Raw genomic sequence first — 22,251 nt, 5'->3', positions numbered from 1 at the left:
GGGATGCCCCACCCTATGGAGGTGGTGGTGGTGGCCCTCTATCAACCAAACTCTCACCCTCTACCACACCACAATCCTGCTCCACCTCGTCCTCCTGGTCACTGTCAGACAAAACCTCAATGTAGTGTGCTCTGCCGGCAGTGCCCTGATGGCCTGGTGCTTAGGGATCCCTGCATGTAAAGCACATCTTCCTCCTCCTGAGGTCCTTCTGTGTCTCATCATCTAACTGCCCCCTCCCCTGTGTGGTCCTCTGAGGTGGAGGTCTAGTCTCATGCCCCTTTTGTGGAAAAGGGGTCCATGCAGGAAATGGTGCTCTAGTCTTGGGGATGGCCCCCTGTAGATCTCTGGTGCACAAGACTACTTCCTGCAGCGTGGAGGGTCTGCGTGACTTCACCAGTCCACGCAAGGGCTCAAGCAAGCCCTCAATGAAGGTATACACCCTCCTTGCCTCGGATAGATCTGGGACCATCACTAACACTCGCAAAAATTCGAAGATGTACTACTTCGAGTTGCCCGTTTGGCGCAGTTGGGTCAGCTCTCTGAAATGGGCCTCTGGATCTCTCTGGTCAAAACGCTCCACCACCCTCCTGGTGAAGTCCTCATAAGAAGCCACATGGGCATGCCCTAGGGTGGTCAAGCCATGAAACCACCAATCATGGGCTTCCCCCTCCATGTGCAACATGGCCATCTTGATGGCTTCCTGCTCTGTCATCCGGTTGAGTTGGAAGTAGGTGTCCATCTTCTCAACCCAAGCCCTAGCTGTGCACTTGGCAGTGCCATTGAAAGTAGGGAAGTACATCCTCCCTATGGTCCTCTGCAGCTCGTACTTCTGGGTCCCTTGTCCTCCATAACCCTCATTCTTCTCACTCTGCTTGAGATTGCAGTAATCTCTGAAGGAGAGAGCTTCCTTAAAGTCTTGATCCATAGACTACCACTCTCTGAAGTAATCTCCCATCTGAGGGGGGTCTTCCTCCCTTGCAGGCTCGATTTGTGCCACTGGCACAAAAGAAGGCAGTGTAGCACAAGTTAGCACACTGGCTGATGGGTGATGCGCTGCTGGTGAGGGATGATTGAATGGCTGAGAGGCCCCAGAAGTTTCCCCGAACAGAAACCCTCTAGAAGTGGTCCTCTCTCTGTTCTGTGACTTGATCTCTTCCAGCATGTCTTTCTGACCCTTGGCTAAGTCACTTAGGGCCCTCTGGAGGCTGTCAAAAGCCACCTCTTCCCTGCTCTTGGGTTCCACCATGTCTTCCTCTCCTACCACTGCTTTCCCTCTATCCTCTGTGTCTGGAGTAATCTCCAGCTCTCTTTCTTTGCTCCAGTACCTCTGCCTTTGGTAGGTGATGTTCTGGTGGTCCCCTTCTCTCATAGGAGACAATCCCCATAGCTGAGCCAATAACTAGGCTCTGATACCGCTGTAATGATCCTAAATAGGAATACAAGTGATAACAAGCAAATAATCTGTGCAACAATTCATAAAAACGAAATACACATTAAGCATCCACAAAAAAGTTGTAAATAGGGAACTGCTAAGCCATTTTATTAAGTTTCTGAAGGAAAAATACTATAGATAACAAGATGGTGCACCTAGGCTTGTCTTAATGGACAAGCATAACCAAACCCAGGTGGGAAAATGGCTGAGTTGAAGGCTGCCCAGCTGCTGCACCAATCTGCACTGCGCCGCCCCAGAAAACTGCCTCTTTGTTGAAGTTCGAATGGCTAGAAAGTGCACTTATACTGCCTAGAAATTTATGTGCTTTTAACCCCGGACTCCTTGGCCTAAACCCAAAAAGGATTTTGGCCGGTTTAGACTTATGAATTCGACCCCCTTAGAGCCCCACTCCAGTTGCAGCTGCAAAACTTGGCCTGCTGGAAACTGCCTGTCAATCCTTCCGAAAACACCCCCAAAGTGTTGGGTTCACCCTTGCTATCCAATTCCTTACTTCCCGAATGAGCTCTTGGCCAAAATCACCTGCTCCCAAGCCCCACAAAAATCTGTTGAGTGGCCTTTGCGATGTCCCTCTGCCCAGCAATTCGAACTGCTGGAATGTTGGTTGTAAAACCCAGCAAGAATGCTGGTTTATTGCTGCTACCTCATCTCTCTAGCACCCCGACAAACAATCTGATCTTTGTTGGCCTCTATCTCCCTCTGCATATTCTCTGGCTACCCAGAAATACACACTCCCTACTCTGCGTTGGTTAATGGTGCTATGTCACTGCCCCGGAACTCCTGAAATCCTTGTGGAACTGCCTCCCTAGGGCGGGCACAGATGGTCCCCCGAAGTAGAGGTTGAATCTCCCGCTTGAGAGACTCATGGCTAAACAGTCGGTTGACTCAGCTAAACAGCAGAGTGAACAGTTGAGTAGTTTGTTTGCAAATGTCAAAGATGAAACCAAAATGAGAGTTGCTCTCTCCTTATAACTCCTTGGGCCTCCTTAGCCTCATGTGGGCCCCTCCATCCACCCATTCGACTTTCCCTCCAAGTTATTCGAATGGGCTAATTCAAACTCCCATGTGGGTGGCCCCCACATTCCACTAGCATCCAAATAAAATCGATTTTCCTCCTAAGTCCCTAAGTCGAAAGTGTGGGGTCCTCTTCCTTAGTCAAAACTGTGCAAAATTGTGTAGCAGCACCCTATTACAAATGTGTTTGAGAAGGGACATGACAGTGGATCTACATATAACTTCTGTCGGTTCTGAGTTATGCGAAGGTTGTCCTTGAGTGCCTTAAGCATGTCCTGGCACTCCTAGACCCAATCTCTAGCCATCGGGGCTTTAATGTCTCCGAACACCATGTTAGCAAAGGATAATGCATCATAGCCATACAATGCCCTGAATGGTGTCATTCCAATAGACATGTGGTACAAAGTGTTGTAGCAATACTCGCCCAAATGTAGCCACTTCACCCATGCTCTCTGCTACCCCGAAACATAATTCCTCAAGTACCCCTCAAGCCACTTGTTTACTATCTCTATCTGTCCATCTGTTTGTGAGTGATAGCTCGTACTAGGGGTGAGTTTTGTGCCCACCAAACGAAACAGCTTCTGCCAAAACCTCCCATATATCTTTTTCCCTGTCACTGATTATGGTCTTGGGGAGACCATGCAGCCTAGAGACCTCCTGAAAGAATAACTCTGCTACCTGGGAGGCTAAGCTCCTAGAAGGGATCACGAAGAAATGGGCATACTTTATCAATCGATCCACCACCGCCTATATGCAATCCTTGCCTTGCACTAAAGGCAACCCTGTGACAAAGCCCATAGAGATGCTTTCCCACTTTCGTTCCGGAATAGGGAGTGGCTGCAATAGACCTGCTAGGTGTGAATGCTCCTCCTTATTCTGCTGCCAAATGCTGCACTCAAGAACATACCTCAAAACATCCTCCTTGAGGCCCTTCCAAGAGAACCTCTCCTTGATCGCCATATAGGTTTTGAGGTACCCTAGATGCCCTGCAAGTGGAGAATCATGTACTACTTGTATTACTTTTTCCTTCAGCTACGACTCTGGTACCAAATAGATTATGTCCTTGTAGTAGATGATATCCTGCACCACCCAGTATCTACCATCCTGTATTTGTCCATCTAAGATCTCACATGCCATCTTGTTCTTGGAGTAGTCCACCAATTGTTGGGACTTCCAATGCAGGGATGAATCCATAAGAGAAAATATTGCAAGTCTTCTGGATAATGCGTCTGCAACCACATTATTCTTTCTTTTGACATATTCAATCTCAAAATCATAAGCCTAGACCTTGCTTAAACACTTTTGTTGTTGGTCATTCAACTCCTTCTGATCTAGAAAAAAACTTGAGGTTGCTATGATCAGTTTTGACTTTCAAACGATAAGCCACTAAGTATTGTCTGAATTTGGCCAATGCATGCATGATAGAGAGCATCTCCTTTGTTGAAAATTGGCACCTTGGGGATGAATTTCCTTAAATAAAATCTCAATTCTAACAATTCTGTAGTGACTTTCTAAAAATAGAAAGTCATGTCTAGCATCTCAAGTATGAATTTCCAAAAATAGTAAATCACCTTGCATCTAATCAAGTATAGTTGAAGGAAAATCACTTAATTTATCATTAATCAATCCTAATAGTTCAATCTCGACTTAATCATCAATATTATTAATAATATTATTATCCTTTATGATACTATGATATTATTATTAAAAGGAATTACAAGTCACCTTACCTTCATCACCTCAATCACTTCGCACCTCTCTCCTTGATGACTCACATGGCACTACGTAACTCTCTCTCTCTCTTAATGATATGTTACACACTCTCTTACACACTCATTAAAGACATGGCATATTTCTCTTACAGTCATTAAAGGCATGTCATAAAAGATTGCTCTTATGCTCTCTTTAATGCATATGTTACACTCCCCTTAACTAAGGCATCCATACCTCTCTTAATGGCATAAGTTACTAAGGCATGTGTACCTCTCTATGGCCAAACTCCACCTTAGATAGCTCATATGATGCAGCTGATATTTTTATTGGATTCCTCTTTCCGAAAGGTGTAGGATTGATCTAAATATCATCTCATTCTGACATGTACAAATGGAATTATGAATGTATTTTGTTTATGGACAAATTGTCAAGGTCAGCCAACAATCTAATGTAGGCTCAGAAGCCCAACAGTCACGTCTATTCATCCTCAATGTTGCATATAAATAGAAGGTGCATTTGCCTCATTTGGACATCAATCATTCACACACATCTCTCTCTCATCTGATTGGTTCGTAGACTTTTTTGGGCAATCTCTCTCTCCACACGTGCGAAGGACAAGACAGATTTTCTGTTTCAGCGTTGACCGAATTCCAGGAAGGGTTGACCAACGTTGACTGAGATGTTATTGACTTGATTTGACTGTGTTTTTCCTTGGAGAACTTCTATTTGGGCAGGCCGCATTTCTGGGCACGGAAATCAAGGCAATCCGCGTTGTTTGACCAGCGTTAACTGCAGGAGGCTTTGACCGCAGGTTTGACTCTTTGTTGACCAAGTTTGATTGAGTTTTTCGGGACTGTTTTGGGTTGATTCGGATGATTGTTGGAGGCCGAGTTGACTAGGTTTGACCGAGCTGTTTTGGAGAATAAATTCTACCCTAGTGACTAGCGTTGACTTTCTAGTTAGGTCTTCCTGTGGCTGCTATTTGACTGGACAAATTTCACTTTGATTGGGCAAGTGAATATTAAATATTGTACTCTCTCTCTCTGCTGAACTTTTGAAGAATAATAAGAAGAATTGATCAAAGGGTTTCCCCAAATTGGGGTTTGTCCCTCGTTGGCACCACATCTTGTGTCCTCTTGTCTTGGATTGTCTTCTATTGTTTTTATTTATGTTCTATTTGCATTTACTATCATGTTAATGTGATTGCTACTCTGGAAATTGATATTGGGCTAGTAAGAAAATTGAAGTAAATTGCTCTTAAGCATAGAACATACCATTGTTATCTAAATTAACACATAAGTTACTAAGGCATGCGTACCTCTCCTTAACGACATAAGTTACTACGGCATGGGTTTCTCTCCTTAATGGCATGAGTTACACTCCCTTAAATGGCACATGTTACTCCTCCTCAAGGCATATGTATTGCTCCTCCTTTTTGACAAGAATTCATTGCTCCTCCAATATATATGTCTCATGTCTTCTCACCTTCTACCAACGTTGCACGAAGCGGGGACGTTTTTTCAAACGTGAACGCGGAAGCATCATTTCCCAAAAATCTAGGAAGTGAAGCGTCTCGAAAGCATCTAATATATATATATATTATATTTTTTTCCATTTATATTAAAAAAACATCCAAAATACCAAATTAGTTGTAGAAAATAAGAAAACATGCATATTTTTACATAAATCAAGATAGATATGGCATCCATTGTACATCAATGATTAATTATTCCAGCATCAACCATCTACAATCTAGATTCCTCTCTTCTCTTGTCTAGCCTTTGCCTCTAATTCAATTCTATAGGGATTTTAGTCAACATCGCCTAATTTTGATCAAACAGCGTAATCCAAGGCTTATAATATGGTAGAGAAAGCTTAACATGCCTGATCAACGATTTTGACTTGAGTGAAGGGTACATAATTGCTAAGGCCATGACAAAGGAATTCAACAGTCAATAACACCAACACTTGGGTACATATAGGGCTTGATGCTCTTGATTAAATGCCAATCGCATGCCCTCATACATGATATAATCCAATGAAACGCCACAATCCCATTGATCCTGAAAACTATTAAGTCTGCTGAATTTTGAATGGGATATGAAATTCTATTTTCTCCATATGAAGTCTGATGAGGTTGGAACCACTCTCAAACACCCTAAGTCATTACATGGTAATGTTAAAAATTTAAGTAAAAGGATGGAAATGAAAGATAAAGGAGAATGTCATTTTTACTTTAACAATTTAACATTACCATTAGGGAGCATCTAGGAAGCGTCTAGGAAGCATCAAGGGGCACCTTGGGAGTATTCAGAAAGTATAGTTCCTCACATAATAGTTGGAAATTTCCAAAACAAAAAAAGTCATGTGGAACCGTCCACCTTCTCTCGGATCTGTTGGCGATCCGCGGTGGATACACACCCGAACCTCCACAGATTTGCACCCAATCCGTTCCGGATCCGCGGATCGGGCTCGGACGAATCCAATTTTCCAGGAATCGCCAAAAAAGGCAAAACCGCGGATCTGATTTCCCGATCCGCGGTTCCGCCGAAGGATCAATGGCGGATCCGTACGAGATGCAAATCTGCCTCTGGATCCTTGGGGGGGCGACGGTTCCTGCAACACTGCCTTCTATTACTACATGTGCATCGTGAAAGAAGAATTCAACTTGAGAGAGAGAGTTGGAGAGACTTGAAGAAGATTATGAGAGAAAGAGATGTGGAGAGTAAGAGCAGAACTTGGTGAGCCAACATTCATTCAGTGCTTCAATGTTTCAGTGTTGATTCAGTTGAAGGTAAGGTTGATTCAGTGTTTGCATCTGTTGCTGCTACCAATGATCTTCATGCTACAACTTGTTCAGATTTGGGTGAACTTACTCATTCTCTTGATCTCTCATTGTACTATGTATCTCTACTAAACAATTGATATATAATAGAAGAAGAATCTAGTTGGATTTTCCCCTTGTGAGTTTTGCCCTGGTCATTGGACCTAAATTCTCTGTGTCTCATTTTGTTCTTGGTTGTCTTCTATTGTGCATTTGATTTATGTTCTATCTACAATTGCTTAACTAATATTGCAGCAGAAAGAAGTTTTTGGAATAAGTAATTGTTTCAGCATAGAACATCAAAATTTCAACATGGTATCAGAGCTTTGGTGAAGACAAGCCCAAGAAGATAAGAGCTATCACTCCTTTGCAGAAATTTTACTTCAAAGAGATCTTACTTGCTGCTGAAATTTGTTGCCCAAGAAGATAAGAGCTATCACTCCTTTTGCAGAAATTTTACTTCAAAGAGATCTTATTTGCTACTGAAATTTGTTTGACTTGATCAAGATGTCTTCTTCTTACTTCAAGAACGAAGAGAAGTTGAATGATGCTTCGAATTTTGGTCCATGGAAGGCAAGATTGGATATTACTTATGAAGAACATGATGTACTGGATTATGTGAAAGGCAATGTAGCAAAACCACCAGAAAATTCGAATGTTGTTGTCAAGGCTAGATTCAAGAAGGGAGAAGTCGAGGCTAAAAAGACTATCCTTGTTTCTCTTGGAGACCATCTCATCACCTATGTCTCCTATGTCTCCTTGTTTCTCGTGTCCTCAAAGCTATATTGCTGGCAATTTTCTTCACTTAGTGTCTGTCGTCTCGATGTATACAATCTAGTCATCGTTTCATCATGTAGCTTGTCAGTACTATTCCCTAGATTTTTATTTTTATTTTGTTGTTTTTTTTTTAAATAATGTTTTTTTATATAATATTTTTTTTCATATTAAATTTAATTAATTAAATTATAATTTACATATATATTTGTTAAATAATTATATATTATATATTTATGTATTATATATAACTATAATTATATAGTATATACTATTCGATTAAATTAATTTAACTCCACTTTGCCGAAGGATTGCGTCTACGGTCATGACGGTTGACCTCCGTGACTCCTCATTCTTCTGCGCGATAATACTGTAGCAGAAGCCACGTTCCAGACGTGGTGGCCAGTTATAACCAGACCTCGGAATGTCAGATTGTTGGTTTCACCCATCCTCTCCAGCAGTGAAGTATATCGAGCATTCTTCAACACGTTGAGGATCATAGATATTACCGGTATAACATGGCTCTCATTCTGGCGAGGCAATATGTTCAGCCAAAGAGCTTTGTAGAAAGTTGCCAAGTAACTGTAACCACTGCAACTGATCACCCTGACAATCTTCAGATGGCCTATGCTGGTAGTGCTTAGGTATTCAAAAATCTCAAAACACCTCATAAACACCAGCTCTTCGGCTTCCGACGACGTTAACTCGCCCCTCCGAAGCCACCCGTCTGGATGACTCTGTTTTTCCGCGTCCGAGAGAGTTGCATATTCCAACACATTGAAAATTCGACTCACCAATCCTGCACGAGTAATGGCTTCAACAGGCAAAGGCAGTGCTATAACCACATCTTGAGGATCCTTGGGTTCTGGTGCTGAAAGCAAGGCTTGCAAAGAAAGTAAGGTTGTATTCAATGTTAGTGCGAGCAACCACTTACCTTTGAGGATAACCAAGCATATTGCTCTGCTTTCACTGTTGATATTAGGGTGCCACACTTTTGTGATAAACTGCATTTTTGGGGGCACAAATGGATATTGTTGAGGTACGCGAATGTCAACTTGAAAGACACCCTCTTCATAAGGAGTACCCACTAAGCCTCTAATGGTCCCGCACAGGTGTGACACGTCATTATAGCTGCAGACCTTAATCCTGATACCCGTTAACTGCGTATTTCTTTCTATCTGATTTATCTCCTTTTGTATCCGTTGAACGCCAAGCGCCATTATTGCCGGTAAAACCCCAACCTCTAAATCTTTGTTAGCGTCTCTTCGTTTTAATCTTGGTATGTTAGCGTCCCTTGAAGATGTGTAATGGTGCATGTTGGAGACAAGTTTAGAATCAGAATTTTGTCGTTGTTGTATGACAGCCAACGTTTTTCCATTGGAGGTCCATGCGATTTCAGGGGACTCTGTAAGTTCATTCTGATTCGAATGAGAAACACGATAAACTACTTTTTTTTCATATTTCCAATTGGATTCGGCTTTTGAGTGGTCTTCTTCTCTAGTTTTCATATACCCACTTTGACTATCCTTCTCATCACGATCGTTGTTGAGTTCATTTTCATTTTCATGTGGATCTTCTTCATCATCTTCCTTATTATTGATTTCCTTTCGACATTCTTTAACTTCCGCAATTGATTTTTCTAATCACTGAAACGCTTCTTGAATACTAAACTGCTCGACGCAATCAGGACGTGAACATAATGGCACATTGTGCGGCGAACAACGTTCAAAGACTCGCATCATTATATTGTGCACCATGGCTCTGATACCACTGAAGCATAAAAACTATGGCTGAAGCAAGAAAACTGATAGCTTGAAGACTTAATATGTTAAAATACACGAGGTATTTAAAATAATAATTTATTAATATATATAAAATGTATAAGTGATGAATGTTTACAATGAGGACCCGCATTTATATACCTAAGCAGGTGTCCTTTCGTGAATGGGCATGTCTTTTAGACATGCCTTTTCACTTAACTTAATGACTATTTAACCTAATTAATATTTAATTATTTAATATTTATATTTATTTTATTTAATTACTTGTTATGAATTATATTCATAACATCATCCTCCACACCAGCAGATGCAGAGGCGACTATGGATACAGGAGAGGAGGAGGATGCAGAGGAGAGCAGTGGTGACCATGATGATGAGGATAGTGATGTTGATTCTGATGATGACTATGAGGATTGATGACTCATGAGTGATGAGCTACCTACTGCCTTGAGGCTTGTATACCTGTACTTGTTTTGTATTTTCTATTTCTATTTGCCATTGGCATTGCACTACCTATGTAACACATTTTGATTTGATGACTTAATGAGAAAATTACAGTTGTCAGTGTCTTTATCTTACTATCTTGTCTTTCTCCTATTGGATCATTAATGAATTGAATATGTATTATCATTTATCATTTATGAATTTAGAATTTATGATTCATTGATTTATCATTTATGATTTGTGTGACATGTATTTGAATTTTGTATGTACTATGCATGCTATAATGTTACTAACTTACTTTGTAAACAGTAAAACTTACATCTAGATGAAGATCTATGTTTGAAATCAATGAATTTGTATCATTAATGAGAATTTGTGTAAGAAATATCTACTTTTTAATATATATATATATATATATATATATATATATATAACGAATCCTCCGTGTCCTGTTCCGGGGGTCAACGTGTCCGAATCCGACACTTGAATCCCCGTATCCTACGAATCCTGAATCCCCATGTCAAGTTACTTAGTTCTGACACTGCCATACTACTGCCAACACTGCAACTCCCTCTCATTTGTTGTTGTTGCAACTACAACTACTACAATTGAAAAGCATCCAAAATACTGAATCAACTGTGTTCAGTATGATGCATCTGTCTCCTAAGTCTTGACTGCTACTAGCCTCTGCACTGTCACTGAAGTATATGCGTTGTTGTTGACTCTGCACGTTGTTGTTGACTCTGCACTGCGCTCTCCAACATGTGATTACAACTAGTCTGCAACTGTCACTCTGGAATTCTGACTGCATCAACTGCCACTGAACCATCCTGCTACTGAAATTTGTGGCCCTCTGTAGCCAGGTAATGACCCATGAGGAGGACTCCTCAAGGACCTTGCCCAATCTCTGTAGATTTGGGATCACAGTTCCAAGTCGCCCCACCTCACTCCTGGAGGTATAGCTGCATACATGAAAATTTTGATCTACTCATATTGTTGTTGCGACTGCAAGAATAACTCTGATCTCTCAAATCCTGAAGCACTAGCTTCCATAGGGTTGCTCCCTCTGAAGCTAGACTCACTTTGAGTCTCGATCTCCCTTTGGGAAATCTCTCTGCTCCCTCCTGGCAACTCGCATTGTCCTCCTGTACTGGAAACTAGACTACATAGCTTTGCACTGGGAATATTTTGGCTGGAACTGCACCTGCATACTGCAACTAGGCAATTCGCACTACTTGTGTCATTGCATCTAGCTCTGCAACTGTCTCATGGGTACTGACTGCAACTAGATTTGCAAGTGTCTAATGACAAATTGTGTCTGCTGACATTGAACCTGCTCCTATGACCTTGTGGGCTCCTATAGCAAAGGTGATGGTCCCGCTGCAACAATTTGGAACTGATCTAACTGATCTCCTTATTGCAACTACATTGGACCCTGCCCATTCGACACACTAGAGTTTCATACTCCACCTCCTGGATCTAGTGCCCCACTATCTCCTCTCGAGCCATGTCCTTAACTGGGACCCTTCTCCGCTTTGCAACTAGCACTAGACAACTTGCACCTCCTCCAGCACCTATCTCCGGCAACTGGAAGTCGATCTGCTATCCAGATCTGCAATTTGACAAACTCGTATGGCCTTCTCTGGCAATCTCGTACGGCCATCTCTGCAAAGCTACGAAACTCAAATATCTGGAGAAAATAAACCCAAAAACTCCCTCTTTTGCGTTTCTTAGTTGCAGGATCTGCTACTCGCACTCCTTTCTAGAGTGAAAATATCTGCTCACTGCTACTGTCAATCTGCGACTGGAAAAATTAGATCTCTAAAACTCGAGATCACCTGAGAGAAATTTTCCCTCTGTTGTGTGTGTTTTTCTCTTCCACTTTACGTTGGTTTTGTTGCTGCAAAAACCCTCTGCATCCAACAAAGGAATCTGCTCAGCAAAAATCTGAGTTGTAGCTACTCCCTCTGACTGTTGGAATCACTCTCCTAGGCAAATCGAATTTTCTCCACCCCTGGAACTAAAAATCGAACAAATGGCCCAGCAATTCGACCTACCCAGTGTTACTTCGGAGCGGGAGCGAAAACAGGTGCGGGAGCGACATTTTCAGAAGCTCCCTGTTTGGAAGCGAATCCCGAAGCGTTTTTTATATAATATATATATTTTTATATTTTTTATATTTTCATACATATATGTCAACAAAAACATGTAGAATGATGAATTAGATATAAAGAGAACCAAAAAAAAAAACATAGATTGAACCATATAACAACAATAATCTAGAAGTTATAATCTTCATCAACCACGTCCACAAGTTAGTAACATACAACATACTGAGTCTCATGAATCATGATTCATCAATCTTAAAGTTTCAACTTCAAGCTTTCAAAATTGAAAATTTAATATATAACATTTATCATCATTGATCATCAAAGTTGTACTTGTAAGCTAAGTTTAACCATTACAACAAATAATATCTAACATGAAATGAAATTAAATGAAACAACTTTCACGAAGCATCATATTCATAATTCATTACCAATGAGTTATAATTGCCAACTTCAAACTTCAAACTTAAATTGTCATATATTGTTTACAAAAATATCATAATAAATATGGAGTCAACAGTTATAAAAGCTACTAGAAACTAAAAAAGACAAGTAAATCTATCATCTACATCTTCATCTTGCCACCACGAATAATGTCTAATTTCTTAGCAAGTCGTGGTGGTCTTCTAGGAGTATCCTCCCGCACAGACCCACGACTAGAACCAGAAGGCACATGCCCTCCACATGAGGATGTACATGGAGGCGGCGACAGCAAAGGAACGAGACTCGGAACTCGAGCACTGCGACTGGATGGTGGAGGTGGCATGGTTGTTGCTTCATCTTCCTCTCTCATAAGTTCTGCTTCCAATTCTTCAAGATGTATAGTGCCATCCTCCAAATCATCATCCTCTGGGTGGTTGTCCCAAATTTTATATGTTGGATTCTCATAAGCCCGATCACAGTAATGACTCAACAACCTCAAGTTGTAGTGCACATAAACCAAGCTTTCTGCCCGATTTTCATTGAGTCTGTTTCTTCTCACATTATGTATGAAGTTGTAGGTGCTCCAACACCTCTCTACAGAAGAAGTATTTACAACCTGTGAGAGAACTTTTTTTGCCAATTTTGGCAAAAGTCCTTGGCTGCCATATGCTTCCCACCATGTGAGAGCATCAAATATGTCTCTATCTTCCATTGCATGGAAGGTACCAAACAAACCAGTGCAACTGAAGTATCTGCCTAATTCAAGACGCAAATTAGCACATTCCTCCTTGTCAGGTATCAACTTGTCTAATGCTTGCAAATATCCTGTAGATACCTCTTCATCTATATGGGGTTTGACCCTAACCCCACCCCCTGGTGCAGGTTGGCCCAACCAAGATGCAGAGTAGTATTTTGGCGTAAGGATATATGCCAAGGCATGTAGTGGAACATTAAGTTTATCCCACCGTGTACACACACAATTGTGAATCAGTGTATACAAGTTGGGATCATCTTTCTGAACAATATCTTTTATTTGCCCCAACATGGTATCCATCTGCTCATACACCTCCCCAATCACTGGTTTATCTGTATCTGCAAACTGAATCATGTGATAAATGGGCTTGGTGAATTCCAATACTTGCCTCACGCGTGCCCAATACTGACCATCAAGAGCAGCCTCCTCCACTTGTTCAAAACCTTACCTGTCAACTGCATTTGTAGCCCTTTCCTTTAATACATGCCAGTGTGGACTTTATACCATGCTAGCCAATGACTCTCTTACCTTCAAAAGGCGCCTGAAGGTGAGGTAATAGCTATCAAATCTAGTCTTCACAATCTTCAACAACTCCAATCTTGAGTGACTGCGAAAAAGGCCATGCGTATTGCTATGATTTGTAATAAATTTATCATTTCTTTGTCTCTCTTGTACAAATGACCAATCCATTTGTATTGTTGGTTTTTGTTCTTAATAATATCATGCATCAAAAGGTTCATTGTGTGAACCAAACACCCAAACCAAAATATGTTGGGGTATTTATCCTCAATAATTGCTCCCGCTGCCTTACAATTAGGAGCATTATCAGTGATGACTTGGATGACATTGTATGGCCCAATACGGTTAATTGTTTCAACTAATGGTTCTGCAATGTTGATGTCGGTCTTGAACTTGTCTGAGTAATCATATGCTGAAAGAAAGATGGCACCACTAACAGACACAGCAAGAACACTTATCAATGGCTTGCCTTTTACATTTGTCCATCCATCAAATACAATGGACACCCCATGCTTAGTCCAAGAATTTGTCATTCTACTCAAAGAATGTGATATTTTTTCTTTTTCATGATCAAGTCCAACGGTTCTAGCCTTGTCATACCCAGGGCTCTTGTATCCTTTAGGGGCATCATTTATGGCAGAAACCATTTCATGCCAATGCAGTGAACGAAAAACATTGAATGGTATCCCACATGCATAGAGAAACTTGTAAACTTTTGAATCCACATCATTCCTACACCCTTCATCAAGGAAATCTGATATGGTTCTACGCCTTAAAGAGATGTTTGGTGACCCTGTGCCTCCATATCCATTGCCATGGGAGGATGCTGAAGGAGTTCTTTGTGCATGTGATTGTGAGCTTGGTTCAAAGAAACCCTTTGATTTTTCATATTTGTATTGGGCTTCCTCCTCTTCCCTTACGTATTTGGCTCTATCTGCTGTTAACACACATGTACAAGTTTTGATTCCTATTTGTTTATCTCCATCCCATGGCCTTTTCCTGCAGAGGTGCTTTCTAGCACAGGTGTATGAACCTGTGTAATTATTGTTGCAACGGGGGCAGTGAAATTTAGTGGTTCCACCCCCTTTCCCTGCTTCAGACCTATTAACATATTTCCACAATGGGGTTTGGTCTTGTTTAGTTTTTTGAGCTGGCCCATGTTCACTCTCCTCCAACTCCTCCTCACCAAGGTACTCTCCGGGGTTTTCATCAAATCCACTATAACCCACTTCTTCATCCCCTTCTTCATTTTCAACCCTCCTTTTTCTACTCTCCAACACCATAATAACCAAAAAAGGAACCAAGAAGAAGAAAATGGCAAGCAATATAACCATGATGTTTGAAATTTGAAGTTTTGAATCTGCAAAAAAATGGAATGAGAATGGGAATGGGAAATAGAGAAAAAAATTATTTATTTATTTAGGAATGAACATAACAAAAAAAAAAATTGCTAGATTAGAGTGTAGATCCTACCTCTTTGGCCTCCAATCTCCCCTTGCAAGCTCTTCAATCTCCCCTTGGATGCCTCTCCTTGCTCCAAATTCTCTCTTGCTCTCTCTCACTCTCAGAAATTTAGAATGAAATGAATAATGAGAGGGAGAGGGTTTATTTATTCCCCGCCTCCCCTCCCCTCCCTCCCTTTTTTTCCCTCCCTTCCCCTTTTTTCTCTCCACGTCGTTGCCTCTCCCTCTCGCGCAGGCATCGCTCTCTGCTGGACGGGAGCGAGGAGTGGTCGGGAGTGATCGCTCCCCGACCACTCCCAGGTTGGAAAAATCGCTCCCGGAGCGACGCTCCCTAGTTCGATTTTGAAAAAAACAGGGAGCACTTCTTTTGGTTAGAGAGAACGCGGGAGCGATTTCGAGAGTGCGCTCTCGACCCGCTCCCGCCCGGAGCGCGGATTGGGAGCAGGATCGGGGGGGGGCGCTCCCCCGCAACCCTGGATGAATCAAACATTTCATTTATAGTCAATGGTCATAGGCTAAAGATATATCATCAACCAGTTTCTAGGGATGATTTTGTTTCAAATTTTCAGCATGCAGAGATGGACATTGTGGATAAAGGTGGTAATACCCCTCATCCACTTTCATCCTGAATTTACATTTATGAAATAATGAGCTAACTTTCTTCCTTCTCCCACTCATTAAACAATGAGAAGGACATCTATCAATTTTAAGTTAATCCCTTTATCCAGCTTTGATAGATTAAATAACGGAAAAGGAACTCTTTACAGTCTTCTTTAAGTTTTTCAGGCTCTCTAAAATTGAAAATACCGGCAAGCATCAACCATCCTAGGCTCGAGAAAAATCCACAGGATAATGGTTGAGTTTTCTTTAAGTTTTTCAAACTTTTTAAAATTGAAAATACCAACGAGCATCAACCATACTGGGCTCGAGAAAAATCCACAGGATAGTGTACTAAAGATATAAGTATTATAGTTTGGTAATAAATGGCAGTTATCCTTCCTGAGCTTAGCAATAATAAAATAGTTGATGATATAATAAACAGGACAGTGCAGAAATGTTCCAACTGAGAGTGGGACTTCAACTGTCCACCCAACCATAGACAAGCTACAGCCACTATTACTTGTAGCTGTCACCCCTGACCCAGATTCCAATGATTGAGGTGGAGTGCTTTGAAAGGACCTTTAATCAACAAAACAGCTGAAACAAGATGTCACCAAGCCACACTGCCCTCATCCACCAGCTACATACATTATATTCAACTATTTCAGGCATAATCACATCCATACCAAGATGCCACAATCCAGGGAACTTCAGCTCTATAACACTGCCCCAGCAAGCCTCTGTGAGGGTTCTTCAACGGGTTTTCAAATTTCCACCAGCACTTGGTAACGCAACTCTAGATGTTGCCTTATTTGCCCTTTTACACAGCGATTCTAGCTACTCCTCGGCATCTTTTTTTTCTAGCTTTTGCATATCCTTGAGTGTAAGTGTGCGTGAATGGCTGGATGCCCTATGAAGTCCCTCCTTACACGCCAACCAACTAACTGCCCCTCCTCCTTCTCCACAATTGCCCAGCAGTCAACTAACTGACAGCGCATCCCATGCTACCTCCTTAATTTTTGTCTTTTTTTTGCTTATGGTTGGAGTTCAAAGGACACCTAAGCCTGTCCTTCCTTTTTCAGTGAATTTATGGCATAGTCAACCCATTTAAAACCACTCATCCTACTAGGACTGATATTTAAAACAGCAATTCCCTCAAGCAATCTCCTTCCTCAAGCAATGGAATCTATGTCCCTCTCTTAGCCATTTAAAATAATTACAATTATTTACAAGAGAGAAATATTAACCAGGGGATGTCACATTCACGACAGGTCAAAGCACTTTGAGATCAAATACCACTTCATCAGAGATAGGATGCTAAAGGAAGCAATCAAGCTCCAATATATTTCTATAGAGAAACAACTGGCAGACATTTTCTCCAAGCCCTTCATTGATGAAGGGCAAATTCGTTTGGTTTCGAGACAAGCTTGGAGTGGTGGAAAACACCTTCCTTGCTAAGAGGGAGTGTTACTGTTTGTCATTCAGACAAGTATTTCTGTGAGGGTGTCTACTTATGGAAATCGTTATTAAAAATATCTCATGTTTTTTCAAAAGTTCACTTTATAAATTAATTAATAAAATGAACTTTTTTTAAAGTGGCTTTTAATTAGTAAAGTTACTAAAGTAGGTCACTTAATAATTTAATTAAAAGAGAGCCATTGATCTCACAGTTAGATTTCAACCGTTGAAGATTAGCTTATTAGCTCATGTCAAAGTTATAAAAGAAAGAAAGGGCAAAGGGCAAAGAAACACAAAGAGCATTCATTTCACAAGTCATGTGAGTGAAGGAGAAAATCAGAAAGCTAATTTTCAGCCATTCGCTAGGATTCCAACAGGAGTTCAAACTTCAGCAAGGAGAAGGCAGCGAGTCTTCAACAAGTAGAAGGCAGCCAATCAGCAGCAAGGAAAGAGCAGCCATACAGCCCAACAAAGGAGGCCATACAACCATCCGTACGGATGGGAAGACAGGTTGTCTTAATTTCCATGCAGACAGTAATTTTCAGGTTTGTTGTTTGTTTGATTAATTTCTCAGGGACATTTTCTCTGTAAGGGATCTCTTGTTCGTTCTGAAGATAATAATTTTGAATGATGAACTAATCTAGAAGGGCAGAAATATTTGTTTACTGTGTGTGACTGCTCTTCTCGTTTTCCGCTGCGTGCAAAAGTTAATAATTCCAGCAAGTAACTAAATCTGATCTATTTGCTTAGATAGCTAGTTTTAGGATATGTTAACATTTACATAGACATATCACAATCATATTCTATGATGCAAACTATACCTATGGCATATTCAAAATGTATCCAATATGATAAGCCTCCCATCTACAAGATCCTAGTTGTCTAATTTCATATCTGAACTATAATTTATGAGCATGCTTAATTATGTCAGAACAGAGAAAATACACACAACAGGGATCTGAGACATTCTAATAAACCTTTTTCTATCAAATATTTTGACAACCCTAATGTTCATTCACATATTCTAAAAATTCTGAAATTATTGTATCCATACCCTTCTTGGCATTTTGGCCTTTTTCTGGACATTAATTCCATGTAAATTAGAAAGCTCTGATAGATGTTTGAATTTGTCACAGGTTGATTGTAAATTGTAATTAATAATCTTTCATTGTACAATTTATCGTCTAGGGATTTTCAAAGAGCTTCAAACCATTCAAATCCGTACAAGGAGCAAATGAAAAATGTTCAGTGTTCTTTGAATACACATGTGGAAAATAATAAACACGTCCCTTGACCAACTGAATAATCTTTAACTGTCAATGGCAGACAATTGTATTGAAAAGGCCTCGTGGATGGCCCAGATGGAAGCCCAACTCCAGCGGATCCTTTATACTCTAGAGCAAGCTAGCAAGCTCACTCACTCCAGGACTTGGACACAATGAAACAAAGCCCTTCCCCTGCTCGGGCGATGAAGATTCTGCTCCCACAGATTCTCTTCTGGGTGTTTTATTAAATTTTGAGAAAGAAGAAACAGGTGCTGATAGCAACCACTGCAAACAAGGAAGAAGAATTCATAAATGCTGAAGACAACCTGTGAGGGCTGTAAGAACTTGATGTTTTTTCATTATTCTAGTCACTATTGCATTAGCATTATCAATGAGGTGCAACGTATATAGCACTGTTTTGCTAGTAAATTTGTAATTGACTGTAATCCTGGGTTCCTCAAAATGTAAATATTAGCGGAATAGCCAGTTTGCACACTGGGTTGAAAGTAATATAAACTCTTGTTTCTGTAAAAAATAATCATAAAAGTGGTATCCTCTCGGGATTTTATGGCAATGTAATCTAATAGTTATTGCCAATTGGATGTGTATGGATATGGTTAGAGATAGCCGCTTGAACATATATGATGTAAATAAGTTTATGTTAATATATTCCTTCCATATTAATATATCAATAAGGAATTGATTTTCAGAGTGAGCCTGAAAATCACTTCTTCTCCTTTAGGTTGAAGTTGTATCTTGATGTTTGAAGCTGTCCGGACACTATCATTGGCTGCCGAGTTTTATGCGGAGTTAGTGCATTAACCATGTGAAATCTATCGTATATCGATGTGATGCTTAACATACAGTGACTTTGTTCCTCCTGAAAATGTATTATACTCGTATTTCCCGACATTAGTCCTAACTGGTTCCCACTGGGGCTAATTGTGGCACATATGTCTTCTGTGCATGTTATGAAATGTGCAATGTACTGTGGCATATCCCAGTCTGTCAAACTCATTCACAGTTGACTTTGGGAGGAGAATTAGATCTACCTTCTGACAAGATGAAGAAGCTAGATCCCAGAAGGAGGGTCAGTTGTTGAGTTCAAATACCAAATAGTATTCTTCAATGACTCCATATTAATTGAAACTGAAAACATTCTGCGAGTAACTTTCATCCGGTGTATGTGAAGTAGCCTTTCAGTATCAAAGCTATTCCGTATTTTCAGTATATTGCTTTGCAATTTCTTCGTTATCAGTGACTGTTGTAAATGGATCCAATCAGTGAGTCGCCGGCATTTATTTTAAATTAATCGTGATCCAAAGAAAGTATACACAATCATATGACATACAATTATCCTATCCTGATTTAAAATGCGAAAACCATAACCATAAAAATGAACAAGTAGGTGTAACCCTCCCTCTCCGTCGATCTTCGGTGACACAAATTTCAGCTAGGGCATAGTCTAACTCTTATGAAAAAACAATGATACATATATGTGTGTGTTTGTGCAATGCCATGCAGTACACAAAGGTGATTGAGTGACCATTCCTTTGATCGAACCTGCTTATATTATATATAGTTTGTATCCGAACTCCCCTCTAAGCTCATTTCTTGACTGAAACTACCACTGCGGATAGAGTATACGACCTTACTCAAAAGTCAAGAAAAGTCAAACTACCCAGATCAGATCATGGAGGCCCAAGTATTTATTTTCTTTGATCATCAGCATTCGGTTGGTTATATGCCGCGTTGAATGCACGAGAACGGAATTGAACACTAGACCAACTGTTGGAAACAAATAAAGGTTGAGGTTGGCGATGGTACCTTGGTAAGCTGAGATTGAATTTTGGTATCTAATGGTGACAATGATAACGCTGATTTAAGGCCTTCCAAAGTATCCAGTAGCTCCTTCACTTCCTCCTCCATGCCGGTTGCTGCTAGTGCTGCTGTTTCGTCTGATGATCCCGAGTATGTGTTAACTAGCGCTATACAACCTAACAACGGGGAAAAAATCTCTCATACCACAGGGAAAAGTACCACTCCCTGTATGGTCTGGTATGTGAAGGTTATATTCATTCGCAGAGCTACAATTACTCCGTGTTATGATATGGGAAAGCTTATATTTACCGCGGAGCCTTATTGCGTTTGTGGAACTATTAACCTTTATTTCGGGTTTTCTCGTGGCTTTTTGTGTTTTGTAATATAGGCATTCCACCATGAACCCTATTGTGATGGAATCATATGAACGGATACTAAGTGAACGATGGCATATGAATTATATATGTATGTCTTTAAGAAGCACTATACAACCAAGCCAATGGAAAAATAATTACTCCTCTATATTACGGCATGGGAAGTTTTATTGCCTACATGGAATTGGTAGTCTTTACTTTGGGTTGTAACATGATCCATGTAGTTTTTATAAATGTGATATTTTTGTTTTAGGAGGGGATTTTGTTTAATGTATGAAGTATTTTATTAGAAATTTTATAATTGGGTTAAGAAGTGTTTTTTAGCTTAGTATGGAAGAGATGTTGTCTGGTTAAATTATACAAAAATAAAAATAAAAATAAATTATAATTATGAATTAAAACATTTTGACTCTGAAAAATTATATAAAAATACTTTAATTAATTATAATTACTCATTAAACTAATCTTAACTTTGGATCTACCAAGCGTCGAGAGGGAGCAAAAGACGTTTGCAACTTAAGAGATTTGATCCCTCTCAATGCTTAGTAGATCTAATAGATCTAAGTTGGTGATATCAAATTCACATGACCACTTAACATATGAATTATATCATATCTATTTAATTTATAACCGGCCTAGGTCCATCTTAACCCCAAATCTATCAAGCGTCAAGAGGGATCAAATCTCTCGAGGTGCAAACCTCTTTTTTGAGTGCAAAACTTGAGGAAATGTTTGCCCCTTGAGAGATTTGATCCCTCTCGGCGCTTGATAGATCCAAGGTTAAGATGGATCTAGGTTGGTTTCAGTCTTGTGTGGTCATACAAAATTTGTTGAACAACTAATTATTTTGATCATTTTAAATATGTTAAATATGTTTAAAATTAATTTAGTCAATTTAATTTTAACTTTTCTTAGTTACCTCAGTTTGTTGAGATGAGAGAGACTGTTAGTAACTTGAATGATGAAAAATGATGAATAAAATTTTTTAGTGCAAAGTGACAATGTAACAATGTTGAATGATAGAAAATGTGAATAATAAGAATATGGTCAATTACAAACAATCTTCATTAAGATCAATCTAAAATTATTTTCTTCTATTGTTCTTATTTTCACACCTATTAGTTATTTTCTACTATCGTGTTTGAATGCAAAGTGATTAACAATCTTGAATGATGGAAAATGGGCATAATAAGAATGTAGCCAATTACAAATAGTTTACGGTTTCAGGAAGAAGACATTTTGGGTAAGTGAACATTTTATTTAGGATGAAAATTCAAGTATTGTATTTATGGTTGAATTACTATAACATAGAAGTCAATTCACGTCATGAATAATGTTTATGTGCTTACACTAAGAGAGTGTGTATGTTTTGGGGGTGAAATAGATATATAGACGGAGGGGGGGAGAGATGGAAGAAGAGAGAAGCAAAGATAGGGAGGGAGGAAGAGATATAGATATGGAGAGAG

At 40.0% G+C, this 22,251-nt stretch overlaps 1 protein-coding gene across 1 annotated transcript in view; it reads right to left on the bottom strand.

The window, feature by feature from the left end:
* Window positions 1–20,806, bottom strand: part of LOC149141963 (ubiquitin-like modifier-activating enzyme 5) — a 479,516-nt gene extending 458,710 nt beyond the window's left edge. Inside the window, exon 1 of the mRNA XM_089447610.1 lies at window positions 20,418–20,806. Coding sequence (XP_089303736.1) covers window positions 20,418–20,519 — 102 coding nt within the window. The 5' untranslated portion in view covers window positions 20,520–20,806. The remainder of the gene's footprint in view (window positions 1–20,417) is intronic.
* Between the last annotated feature and the right edge of the window lie 1,445 nt (window positions 20,807–22,251).

Source organism: Pinus tabuliformis, chromosome X, assembly GCF_031772625.1.
Source record: "Pinus tabuliformis cultivar Carrire ecotype Pingquan chromosome X, CPIR1, whole genome shotgun sequence".
Taxonomy (NCBI): Eukaryota; Viridiplantae; Streptophyta; class Pinopsida; order Pinales; family Pinaceae; genus Pinus; species Pinus tabuliformis.
Note: the sequence above shows the minus strand (reverse complement) of the source record. Positions and strands in the feature narration are given on the sequence as shown.